Raw genomic sequence first — 12,882 nt, 5'->3', positions numbered from 1 at the left:
TCAGATTTTCCTCATGCTTTTTAACCAACTGAATTTGGAAGGAGAGCTAATTAAAGATGTACAAAGCTTTGTGCCTATCTTTATTATAAAGGCTGGAACTATGACACAATTTTTCAGGTGAAACCTACAATAGAAGGGAAGGAAACATGCATTTCAAATGAAGTAGGTCTGCACTTTAGACGAAAAGCAAGCGAGATCTTGACTAGACAAATTAACCTACTTCCCCATCTATTGTGTGCTAAGAAATTATTTTTAGCATGTCTGTGACACTTTTGATAATTACTTTTCTATGTAATCAAAGGCTGTATTTAACAAAACAGAGATGAAACGGGGAGTTCAGCATGAAAGGAGAGATGTCTATGTAATCATCTTTATCTTCCTCATATTAATAACCCGGGAAAGCACTGTTACAGAACTGATAGTTACCTTCTGAAAGCAGAGGATAAATAATTACCTGTATTGAGTGCTTGTTAATAGCATTTTAAAATCACTTGTGAAGAATCTGGCCCCAACAGGTGCTTAGTAGGCTGCAGAATCATAAAAATGGTGTGTAAACGTGGCTACCTGCTTTCACAGGTAGCTTCTCCTTCTCTTCCATACAGACGTTGTCTAATATGAAGATACTGTGGAATTCCATGAGTTGAGTCAGTTGCTTTGTGGCCTGTTCCTGTTGGGTCATTCAGCCTGGATTGCCCCCAGAACCTGAAGGGTAAAATTTGCAAGAGGAGAATTGTTAGAATATCTAGCAATGTGGAAGCCACTTTCTGCATTAAGCTAGTGCTGTGCTGAAAGCTATCAGAGCAACCAAGTGCCACTCCAAGCATCTTCTCGCCTTCGGTTGCTTGCAAAAGAAAATATCGGCTTGGGGGAAAAAAACCAAACAAAACTCAAAATAGGATAAAGCCCAGTAATTCACAGAAAGCTATCAAATTAATAGAACCTAATTTAAAAATCAGCATGAATCTTAAATTGTTCAGTATGCCTTGTCCATTTGTGCATTTAACTTTTTCTTTTCTTTTTTTTTTTAATTAACAGCTTTCAAATAAAGTACTGAAAAATACTTTATGACTGGAGGGTTTTGGAATGAAATGACAAATTTAACTTGCAGTTTGTCAGCAACTAGGAACAGAATTTCTCCAGCCCCATTTTGCTGAGGGCATTTTCTCCATTGTTGGTCTCTTTCTGATCATCTGTACTGCCTGGGAAAGGAAAAAATCTCTATTTTATTAGCTTCGCTGAAGAAATTGAATGGGGGAGGGGGGTTCCGTGACTGGCTGTTGAGTAAAAAAAGAAGTTATGGCAAGATTATGATTATTTTCTCCTGCTGTGATGAGATTAGAAAAAGTTAAAGTCAGCACCTGGTTGTGGATAACCATCAGTAAAGATGATATATACAGTAAAAATGAAATCTAGTATTTCTTTCACAATTCAAGCAGCAGCTCAGTTTCTGAGCTCGCTTCCTCATTAAGGAACTTCTCTTCAAAGAACCATCATTAAATTATGTTTCGCTGCTTCTCAGGATGATGTGTACTTCCTAACTTAGCACTTACACAGTACGAAAGAAATCATTAATTTTGAGCTTTTCAGTCCTCTCCATTGATTTGCAAGAGGAAAAAAAATAATGGAACGATTCCTTTCAGGTCTGAAAAGAAGGTGAGATGTATACTTATTCATCAATATACTTGGACTGCCTGTCCCTCCACCATGAACATCTACTGTGCTTTTTAAAGTTTGTCAAAAACTGGAAAAGTTATAACATAAGTTTAGTTAAGAGTTAAAATATTCCTCACATCTTCATCTTTTCTGTGGACTTAGCTGGCTATATTGGGAATGATGCAGGAGTGGATTTCACTTGAAAAGTAAACTTAGATATTTAAAATTTATTTTGAAATATCTGAAAAGTTTTGAAAGGCCTTGGAGTCCAGTAAATTCCCTCCACTGTGTTTAAAATTCAGCACTTTTCACAGGAGGTGTTTTTTTAGAACTGTGTTACAAGGCTTTACAAGTCAAGCTTCAGATGAAATCTTATAATTGGAATCTAATTTTCTAAAAATAAGCATAATTTGAGCGTGATACCTGACTCTGAAGCACTGAACACGGATGGCCTCTGTTGCACATAGCTACCTCTATTGGTCTGAGCTGTTGAAACCATATGGCTGAAACATTGTAGGATGGTAAAGAATAGTTAAACATTCTATTTTTAGTGTTAAATATTGAGTCATTCACAAGCTATTCATAATAAGTACTCTTATCTTACTTATTTTGTCTTTATTTTGAGTTAATGTTTATTATCTGAATGATTCTACCTACCAGAGGAAAATGGAAGTTAGCTGATCCTGTAACTCTGTGCAGAATCTACCGGGAAGATTTCACTAAGAGGCATCAGGTATTTCATTAACTATGCATTTGAGCAAATTAATTTTCTTAATCTCATTTCTTGAGAGTAGGCAATTGTGCTGCAGAGATCCTGTTGGTGTTACTGCTCCATAATCCAAACGTTTCTCTGGTGTGTGCTTCCCAGTCTACAGATTTGTCAGCAGACTATTCTGTTCTGCTCCACTGTTTTTTCTAATTATACTATATGTTCCTCTTCCTATAACTTCTATCCCATACAAACAATATATTTTAATCAGTTGAAAGAACATTATTTCAATAGCTTATTTGTAAATTCTGATTGCCAGTATTATTTCACGACACAAAGTTGATTCAAAGTTACATGTTTCAACTTTGATTAGTACTTCTGCTTTTCTTAGTTGTACAAAAGACAGCTAATATATTTCAGCTGGGCTTCCTTTTGCTTCAAAAGCTGGGCTTATGACCATGGTATATGGAAATCGAGAGTATAACAAATACTGATTTATCTTATCTGCTAAATATCTGCTTATTACATTAATACTGGGATGTTGTGTTGGAGTTTGGTTCCTGTTTATTCATGGCAATAATCCATCTTTTCCTCAGCAGCTGAAGCATATCTAATGCCAATTACAGCTATTACCCTGATTCCGACTGTTTGAAAATTCATGTTGTCATATTTACTCTTGACTATTTATATGGCAAGCACGGGGGTATGGAAAAAAAAAGTATAGGTCTAAAAAAGGACAGAAAGAAAAAAATACACCTGTTGAATTAGAAGGCTCAGTTGTTTCTTATGTGAATTGAAAAATTGCAAAGTGTTACATAGCCACCTAATTGCTATCCATCAATATCAATGTCCAGTTTACTCCAACTAGGCATGAACCACCTTGTGGGAAAAGCAATTAACAAGTGAAATCATATACCTCAAATTCTCAGGGTTTAGGCCATTTTATTATAATCCAGTGATGGTTACCACACAGACTTTACTTCCATTCAGATAATCTAGTTTACAAGCTGTTTGGAAACTCATCTTCAGTTTATACCTGATTGTTCTGTATTTGAACAATATTATTTTGCTATTTTCAGATTTGGCTTCATTTATGATTGTGTTACATAATGACACCATGATAATTAAATCACTCTCCATGACGGGATCGGTTTCAAATTTCCTAGTGAAACATCTCAAAATGAGCCCTCTGCCTGTTTTGTTACTCCATGCAGGCGGAGTCTAGCTCTCCTTCAGTGTTTCCTCAACGAAAAAAAAAAGGCCATTTTGGCTGAATGAAGACCATGTAATATCAGAAGGAGCAAATTTACATATCTTGCATTCTCTTAATTTCTCAGAGCGTTGGTGTGCATGAACTCGTTGGTACTGCCTCCATCAACAGCCCCAAAGTCGCCTCGGGTCTCAGACAGATAAACGGAAAATCAATACAGCAAAAAAGCCAATGAAGGGTTTAATTAAATTAACCAACGGCTGCTCAGGCTTCAGTGTACTGGCATCTGTAGAAGGCATTCGTGGGTGTGCATAGGTTTGCAGTTGGTGCTAGACTAGTGTGATTAAATCCAGCATGGGTTTACTGGCAGCCGCTGTTAGGTTCCCCTTATCAGTGGTGTGGTTGAAAGAGATTCAGACTGTCCTCAGGAACCTCTTCTGGTACAAAGGCAGCCAAGCCCAAAATTGTCCTACAGGATCAGTGTATGGTAAGCCTTTGTCGAGCCCTCGTCCTCCCCAGTCCTAGCCTACATGTCTTCAGCTTCACTCCTGGGACATCTCTGAGCCTGCAAAATGTTCTCGGTGGAAGAACACAGGAGGAGCTGGACCATTCTCCATACATAATTGAGTCATAGATGTTGTCTTATGGATAAAGGAACAGATTTGGCTGCAGGTAAGGTGCCCTGGGCATTATTATGTCATATTATGAGGTAGTGAACAGAACATTTTCATTTCCTGTTCTTTCCTTTCTAAGTGAATTTACAGGTGGCTGACTCCTGCTTCTATTTTCAGTAATTTATTCTTTTACTTAAACCAGCAAATGAAAATATGAGTTATCTTCGTGGCTGACATTTGCATATTCATTAAACATTTCATTAAATTATTTCACAGCGTTTTTAATGATTGCTCACTGACAGCTCAGGATGTGCCTATCTCCTGGCAATCTAAATTGGCAGAGCTGTACCGTGGCTGACTTGAAAGGGCATGATAGTTCTTACCCATTGGTAAAATGCAGCAGTGGCAGAGAAAGGCTGAACTTTTAATAGGCAATTTACCGTTGCAAGCTCTCTCCCCTTCATTTCCAAATTCCTTTAAAATATTTGCATGTTCAGCAGCACCAAAATTATCTCCACTAGCATACAGGCGTAATGGGAACACTTATAGGTCCTGACATTTCTTATTCTGATTTGTATTCATGGTTTTGATATTAGGGTTTATTTTGTATTTGTATTCAAAGACAGCATGAATGGGAAATTAGCACAACATAGTCAAATAATAGGAAGGATATAAACTGGTGGATTAACTGTCTTTTTAAAATCTGACTTGAACCCCTCTGCTGAAGTCAACGTTTTTTAGAAAATATCCCTATTGAATACACTGGATTATATTATACAATCCTGGATTTTTAAGGACATCTGTGATAGCTGGAAGACTAATCCATTCAAAGGACAAAGCATGAATTCTCCCCACTATGGAACTAACACTAGTAATTTATTGTGTTTGGCAAACTATGTGAAGGACTGCCATTTCTTGGCTGTTATGTAGAAATACGCATTGATGGTGTGCAAGTCAAGAACTGCAAGGTGAGATTTGTGTAATCACAAGGTAGCTGTGAAATCAAAAAAAGATAGCATAGTGATAAGACTTAATTCTTCACTCAAGTGCTCATTGACTTATGTTTATTTTCTCATTTCAGCTCGATATGCATTTTATGAAAAAGCTAACTGCTCGTGACAAGATAGTGTATAGGATTTGACAGTAAATTAAAACTTGTTTGGCACAGGAAACCTGGCACTGAACAGAACTTACTGCTTCAAGTTTAGATGTGACACAGAGAATGAGGTTGGAGCTATGCAGTTGAAAATTAAAAAGCTATTCCTTTAAATTCACTGGGGGTTCAATTTTTATCTAGGTTCCTGCGTCCCCTAAGGATTTACAACTCTGGCCCCAGCTCTTGGAAATTTAGTAACTTATACTCAAGTGAAAAAATAGTACGTTATAATAGAAGTATTTGAAAACCTTAATAAAAGGCAGCTCTATCTGCTCTGCTCTTAATAGGAGTAATAAAATAGATGGCAGTAGAAGAAATGTGCTAATGTATGTTTATAAGTCATATGCATAAGACAAGGGTAGTGTGATAAGTTGCACATAGCTTTTTTTCCAGTGGGATTTACTGACTGTGAATATATGGCCATGCTGGAAAGCACAGATGAAAACTGTAGGAATGTGAATCATTTCCTTCCTCAGTTAAAATGTGCAAAAACTTAAGCTGCCAGAGATTTGTAAAAAACCAATACTTTATAGGAGGCTTTTTTCCTACTTTTTTTGCCACATCTCTAATTTTGTTAAAACACTTTACAGAAACATTGCAGGAAGCAGTTTCTGGTGTTGGAAAACAAATATTTCGCTTTTCTAAGAATCATACATTAAAATATTGCAAAGTCATCCACAACAATGTTACTTTAATTGGAAACAGGTTTTGGGTTTTTATCTCTTACAGTAGTCATATGCATAAACTTGACTTTTAGTGATGATCATATAAATATAAATCAAGACAAATGCATCAGTAACACCAATAAAGTTGACTTCAGAAGGCTCTCTACAGCTTTTAATAACTTGGGCAAAAAGCATGTGCTACTGGGGATGACCTGGTCTCCTAATACCGCTTCTATTTACTGAGTAATAGAGAAGTTGTAATAGATTTATTATGCAAAATCAGTAACAAACAGTTACCGATGGCATGATTTGCAAGAATGTTTATCAGTACTTTAAAGATTAGATTTTGTTCCTAGCAAAACTTTGCTTAGGTTCAAGAAAAAGGCTATATTTTATCTTTAATGTGGCAATGGAATATTGTGCTAAACTTACAATTTTTTTTTAATTATGTGCAGAAACTACAGTGACATGAGCGTTTTCTAGAATTGGGAAATTAAACAGGTTATTACTCTCTTTTTGAAGAAATTTATTGTGATTGCAAGACTGCTATTTCTATTCATTTTCAGTGCAATAAATTGGTTTTGCAAGATTTTGTTATTCTTCCTCCCCACACCGAAATCTGTCTTGTCTCCTGCTAAACTTAGCTTAAGGAAGGGCCAAATGCGTTTTGCCTATGTAGAAAATATACAGATCTCTTTTTATTCTCAGAAATAAATTTTCTTACAAAGCATATCAATTATGCTGTTAATCACACAGAACGTTTATAACTTTTTTCACATGCTGACTGTATTATTTTTGGTTATTATTCTTATGATAGTATGCCTAATTATTCTTTGAATAACAGACAAAATTACGCATACATTTATTCATTCATGATATTTGAAGGCTTCTGTTTCCTAATGCAGGTATACATGGTTGCTTTTTATAACCTTTTATTTGATTTTTGTCAATGAAAGGTGTCATTGTTATTAAGTAACAGACAAAAAGCCCCATCAGTAAGAAGACTTTCCTGCAGATGAGCCTCCTTTGTATATCGCTAATCTGCATATCTGTGTTGAAGAACGAAGAATGTTAACTTGCTCTGATAAATGCACTGAGTAACTGTAAAAGTTAGAGCAAATATAAAAATGAACTGGCATGCATCCTTGGTAACAATGGAAGGGTTTGTTATTACTGGTTTCATCTCTGTTCTCTGTTGTCCTTTCCAAGATCGCCTGGGTATTTTCCTGTAACCACTGAGATGCTCTTGATTCTTCTTAATCTCTGTTGTGGCATATGGAGGCTCTTCATCTTCTTGGACAACCTTTTAAATAGCATTTCTTCTGAAGCGTTCAGCTAGTTTTTGGTGTGCGGCCTGTTAGGGTGCATAGTGCGCACCCTTGAAAACAGTTTTGAAATTCCCTCTGACTCAGCCTCTACTCGGTGGCAGCTAGGGAATGGAGAGGTTGGAACTGGCTGAGCCAGGGAGACTCTTCCCGTTGTTTTCCTCAGTTATTTTCTGAAGGCAGCCAGTAAATGCAGCACTGCCTGCAGGTGCTTTGTGTGGCTCTGTGCTCCTGCATTGTGTGTCTCTGTCCCTTCTGGTCACACAAGCCACATACAGCCATCTGCAACTGGCTTCTCAATGGTTTTACAGACCTTGCTGTACATGCACATAATATGCACGTACGCAAACATACACACCCACGTATACGTAGTGCTTTCAGATTTGTTCTCTGCATGTAACTGATCCACTGGTACCTTTATACGTGCCACAGGGTGATATTCCCCAGTGCCAGATTTTGGATCAAGGTGTCACAGGAGTTCTGCTGGTTTCTGTCACTATGAACTATGTAATAAAGCAACTTGGAAGACGGGTTATTTGGAGTGGGTTTCATAACATCACGATACTGTAATTTTTGAGAGGATACTTCTACACAGCTGCTAGTGAAAGGAAACTATAATAGCTATTAGCTATGAGTTAGCTCTTTAAATTAATCTCTAGGCTAGACAAGGCTCCACTAACAAAGTTGAGTTCTCTTTAAAATACATTATCACGTTGTGAGTGGCAACTAAAATACATCTTAAAGTTGATTGACTTTAATACAGAACTGTAAACTTTTAAATTCTGTAATCGTACATGTATTGTGTACTAATTTAAATTGGGTATGCAGTACTTGGGTTTAAAATTTATGGCATCCCCATGTTGTTTCTTAACGTGAAATTGTGAGCAAATTTTCTCAGTCTTAACTGCCGTGTAAAGTGACTTGTTAAGAAACACATCCTGCTTCCTAACTTGGACTATGCAAAATTCATCAGGAATCAGAATATTTGATTCTTTTAAATACTTAGAAGATATATAAAAAACAAACAAACAAACAGGCAAAAGATCAGTATTATTTCCCTTTTTTTGTGAATGCTTTGCCACTTAAACTACTTGCTGCCCTCCGGACCATTTCTAGTACATTAGCATTCCAAACTAGTGAAACTTTCAAGCCTTCATTACGTGTTAATAAAAATAAATGAGATTTGGTTTTTATTCATTTCTTTTACTCTAAATACAGAATTTCCCCTTGGGAATGGGGGAGGTTCAGGACAGGAATATTCAGCCTTTGATCAGTGAAATTCTTAGGTTCTGGTATGTCATGATTCATCAGAATTAGAATCATTTATTACCATTTGAAAAAAACAGATATACTCACGCTTTCCAAACATCAAATGCCCCTTTCCCCAGCTGCAGTCCTGGTATGAAGCATCACAGCATTTTCAAAGTTAAAAGCACAGCATTATTTATATCTATAAAAGCTATTTTGTGTGATTTTTTTTATAATGTTCTAATACAACTGATTGGATGTAACTCATTCCTACTTTCCAGGACACTATCATTGGATTTGTAATACCAAATTGGCCAGGATTTATTGCGGTAGGATACACAAATGCTAAAAATCTCAAAAAATTGTAAATCAACAATGTAGTGTATGTGTAAAATATATAACTTCCATGGTAATATACAGTAGTTTTGTTGTGCCTAATTTGGAATGCACACAACCCCCCTCTGTCCTTACACAATTATCCAGGAGGACTGAAATCAAACCCCAAGCTTCAAGCATCAAATGCCACTATGGAGCTGGGGCGAAGTGGTTTTGATATCTTAACTGTGCTTCAGCATGTGAACAATGGATGCGTTTTGCCAAGCGTTAACTATCAAAAAGATACCCACCTAGCGTTGGCCAGTTGTCCAGCTTTCTCATGCAGGTAAAGCAGAGGCCCACAGTGTCTGCACAAGGTGGGATGAATCACCCTCTGAAGGTCCTTCTTCCTCTCAGTCGGCAGCAGGAGGGATGGATGATGGGCAGAGACCCTCGCCTCCTATTTATACCGCTTGAATCGCAGGTGGCTCTCACTAGGTGTCTGTGGGTGCACTCGCGTGGGTGCTGATGCCTGTGCATGGACTCCTTTCACTTTCGAAAATGGAACATTTTTATTTTTTTAGAATGCAAGCTCTGAACATTTGTTCAAAAATCAGGGAAAACTTAGGCAGGTTTATAATAGGAGTATATGAAAAGTATGTAACCTGCATTTACTTCCCTTCAGTGTATGTTGAATTTCCCTAGTGATCTCTGGGTAACTTCTTTCATTTGTATATTACTTGAATTTTTTTTTTCTTACACCTAGGAGGATAAGTTACGATGGGGACGGATGTTCTTCACTGAGATTTACAAGCTTAAAATCTTCCTGGAAAATGCCAAGCCATTCCATATTCCTCGGTATCTATTTCCAGTACCTGTGCCCCTTCTGCTTCCGTGGACAAGAGGAATGCTGTTTCACGTTGATCTACAGGTAATTCAGTAAAACTCTTTTTAGTCCATAATTAAAAGCTTTACAAGTTTTTTTAAAAGTTTGTAAAAATGTTAAGTGTCATTTTATGCTATTCGCTGGGGAAAGACAGAGAAGCAGAAAAAATTGTGCCCGATCCAAGAGGAAAATGCTCATTTGGGATTAAGTGGTGCCTGCCTCGACGTGTTCATCCGTGACAGCTCTGAAGGGAGAGATGGGGAGCGGTGGCCGTTAGCCCTGCTTCACCCTTGGGCTGTCACCTCCGCTGCCCGGCCTCATCACCCGGGGGAGCTGAACGAACCCGCCATCGCCTGTTTCTGAGGGGTCGCCTCCCCTCACGGCCCGGACCGGCGCTGGCCGCCCACTCGGGCCGGCTGAGGCCGAGCACCCGCGGCCGGCCGGGGGCAGCTGCCGGCTCCAGAAGGCGCCTCTTCTCCTCGTGAGCCCGCCCAGGTGAGGGGAGCCCGCCCGGCGGGCGAACATTCCTCCGACGGGAAGGAAGGAGGCCCCGCCGCCCCCTCAGGGCGTTTCCCGCCGCCCCCTCAGACCGGCTCCCCCGGCCATTTGCCGCTTCCTCCGCAGCGCCCCCTCACAGCGCCCGGCGGGAAGGGGCGGCGGGGGCGGTGCCCCCACACCCGGAGCGTCCCCGGCGGCAGGGAGGGAGGTGCCGGCCGGCTTTGCTGTGCCCGGCCGGGCGCTGGGCACAGCCGGTCGTGTCGGGCAGGCCCGGAGCGTGGCCGGCTGCGCTGCTGCCGCCGCTGCCACAGGTAATGCCCCGGTGTTAGTCATTCCTCCGGCTGGGGTTGTGTTTTTTCCCTTTCTGTCACTAGGGGAAAGAAAATATAAATTTCTCTGTTCCGAAGTCTTGACAGTTATGTGCTAAATCCCTTCGGTATCAGGGATGAAGGTATTTGATACTGCCTACTTAATTACCTTTTTTTTTTTTAACACTGCACTTCATTAACATTATCTGATTTATTCTGCTCCTGTTTTGCTTTTATTGCTGACATTTGTTACCTTTCACATGCTAAGTAACAATGTCTACGACATCTGAGGAGGGTCCACGGGTTTTATGTGCTGGTGACAACCCAGTGTGGAAGGGTAAGGCCCAAGCCGCGGCGAGGCGGCAGCATCCTTCAGACAGTAACGAGTTCGGCAGTGAATTATTTAAATGCCGCTAATGAGGAGGCTGTGTAGCATTGCCTCGTAGCACCACGGGTGACCTGCTTTTACATGGCCTAGAGCGGCTCTCTGGGATGGTGTTTCAACGTTCACTCCCACTCGTGGCAAAATGGTGTTTCAGCTGCCCCATTTCTCACAGCGTGACACGTACTGCGGCGCAGCTTGGCGCTTCCTGTAGCGCGCTGAAGAGATGTACGGTTCCATTCATCGTTTTCTTCAATCTGTCATCTCCTTAGCTTTTTTTGATTGCTGGACAAGGAAGTTAAAGTATCTTAATCTTGTGCTTTTATGTTGCGTTTCAAGACACAGAACATAAAGGGCTTAAAAGAGGATACACAGGATAAAAGCAAACATTTGTTTGCAGTGTGTTGCAGATACATTGTAATGAATAATCCCGGTTTTCATTTTCCTTTTGTCGCAAATACGATAGCTGTGAGATCTCAGAGAATCTGGAAGAAGCAGAGACCTCCACGTGGAGTTGCTTGATCTTGTGTTTACTGCTCTCAGAGCCCACACGACTCTTGAACTGTTGAACCCTCGCTCCTCTCTGGAAAGGGTTTTGTGGCGCAAAGAGTCCTTTGGATTTTTGCCTTTCTGCTTCCCTATGGGTAAGGGCCCATGTGCCCGATTGAATGAATGGTTGATGGTGACACTAGGTGTGTTCTAATATGTATTTTAACATGAGTGTATTAAAACCTACATACGACTTACTATTCTGTGGAAGTAAATGAGAAAATCATATGTTTCAGTAAGCACATCTTTTAATAAATCAAAATTAGGGTCTTCCTTACATAATGCCTTATAATAGTTTAGATGCCTTTGTACCATTAGGAGAAAGAGGCTGGTGTCACTGAAAACTTATTCAGACTTATGCTTAGATCTGCAGTTGACATTAGCGGCGTTTAATCCTGATTTAATTCTGGAAGGCCTTAGAAGTTGCATGCTGTTGCAGAAGAATTTGTAGAGAAGCTCGATGTTTGGGTTGTGCTTGTGTTTTGATTCTGAGCTTGGCAAATGAAAAGTGAGTTTTGTCAGTCTTTGTGGTGGCAGCAGGATCAAACCTGAAGAGGAAAGAGTGGATCCTTAACAAGGATGTTCTTACTGATTATGCAAAGTAAAAAAAAGCAGTAGAGAAGCAGGCAGAAATTCTGTTGCTGTGCTGTTTATTTTACAGTGAGCAATTTTGTAGTTGTGCGATATTATAAAAAAAACCCTGAACAGGACTGTTTTGCAGTGCTAGTTTCTATCTCTTTTTAGCATGCGAGTCTACCAATTCTACTTTTTTTCTGCCTTAATTTCATAAAGAAAGGTAGTGAATTGCCAAAACCAAGACTAACTTATTTTCTAGGTGCAGGCCTGGAATTGATGCTTTCTACATGTTAACTAATTGTAGGAGAATTAGAATTTACTGATCAAAGGGACAGGTTAGGTGGCATCAGGCCGTAAAACTTTCTTTAGTTTGGTTACTATTTGGCTTTTCCATGTGCTTGTGTCCTTTGCTTTGGTTTATAAGGTTTGGTTTATTATGTAGGCTTGTTTTATTGTATGAGTTTCTGACTATTGGTAAAATAAATTAAACTCACACATTAAACCAGTGTAAAGCAAAGTATTTCGGCTATCCATCAGAATTAAGTATTTGACTGTGACTTTAAACATGCACGAGTTATCAACTTTTAAAATACCAGTGCTACATCCATTTATCTTTGGGACTTCTTCAGCGTTAGAGATACATAATCCCTGATTTTGAGACCAACACAATTTCTTAATCTTCACAGATAAACTGCATGCAGTTCTGAGTGCCTGTTCCAGATGCTGAAGTAGGTGAGAGAGGGATCTGTCCCCCAGTTCAGAGCTTGCTTCTGGGAGGGTCAGTTCTG

The 12,882-nt window shown here is 39.4% G+C and overlaps 1 protein-coding gene across 2 annotated transcripts in view; it reads left to right on the top strand.

Moving 5' to 3' along the window:
- Positions 1-555: 555 nt before the first annotated feature.
- The window catches only part of SPSB4 (splA/ryanodine receptor domain and SOCS box containing 4), a 186,034-nt gene continuing 173,707 nt past the window's right edge, over positions 556-12,882 (top strand). Inside the window, exons 1-4 of one of the 2 annotated variants that reach the window (XM_074592560.1) lie at positions 556-709; positions 1,520-1,653; positions 2,314-2,386; positions 9,662-9,826. In XM_074592560.1, the coding sequence (XP_074448661.1) occupies positions 1,622-1,653; positions 2,314-2,386; positions 9,662-9,826 (270 nt within the window). In that variant the 5' untranslated portion in view covers positions 556-709; positions 1,520-1,621. Of the gene's footprint in view, positions 710-1,519; positions 1,654-2,313; positions 2,387-9,210; positions 9,827-12,882 lie in introns of those variants that run through there. The other variant, XM_074592555.1, reaches the window with a different exon arrangement.

This window comes from Larus michahellis, chromosome 6 (assembly GCF_964199755.1).
Source record: "Larus michahellis chromosome 6, bLarMic1.1, whole genome shotgun sequence".
NCBI lineage: Eukaryota > Metazoa > Chordata > Aves > Charadriiformes > Laridae > Larus > Larus michahellis.
The sequence above is the reverse complement of the archived record's forward strand: the minus strand, read 5'-3'. Positions and strand labels throughout refer to the sequence as shown.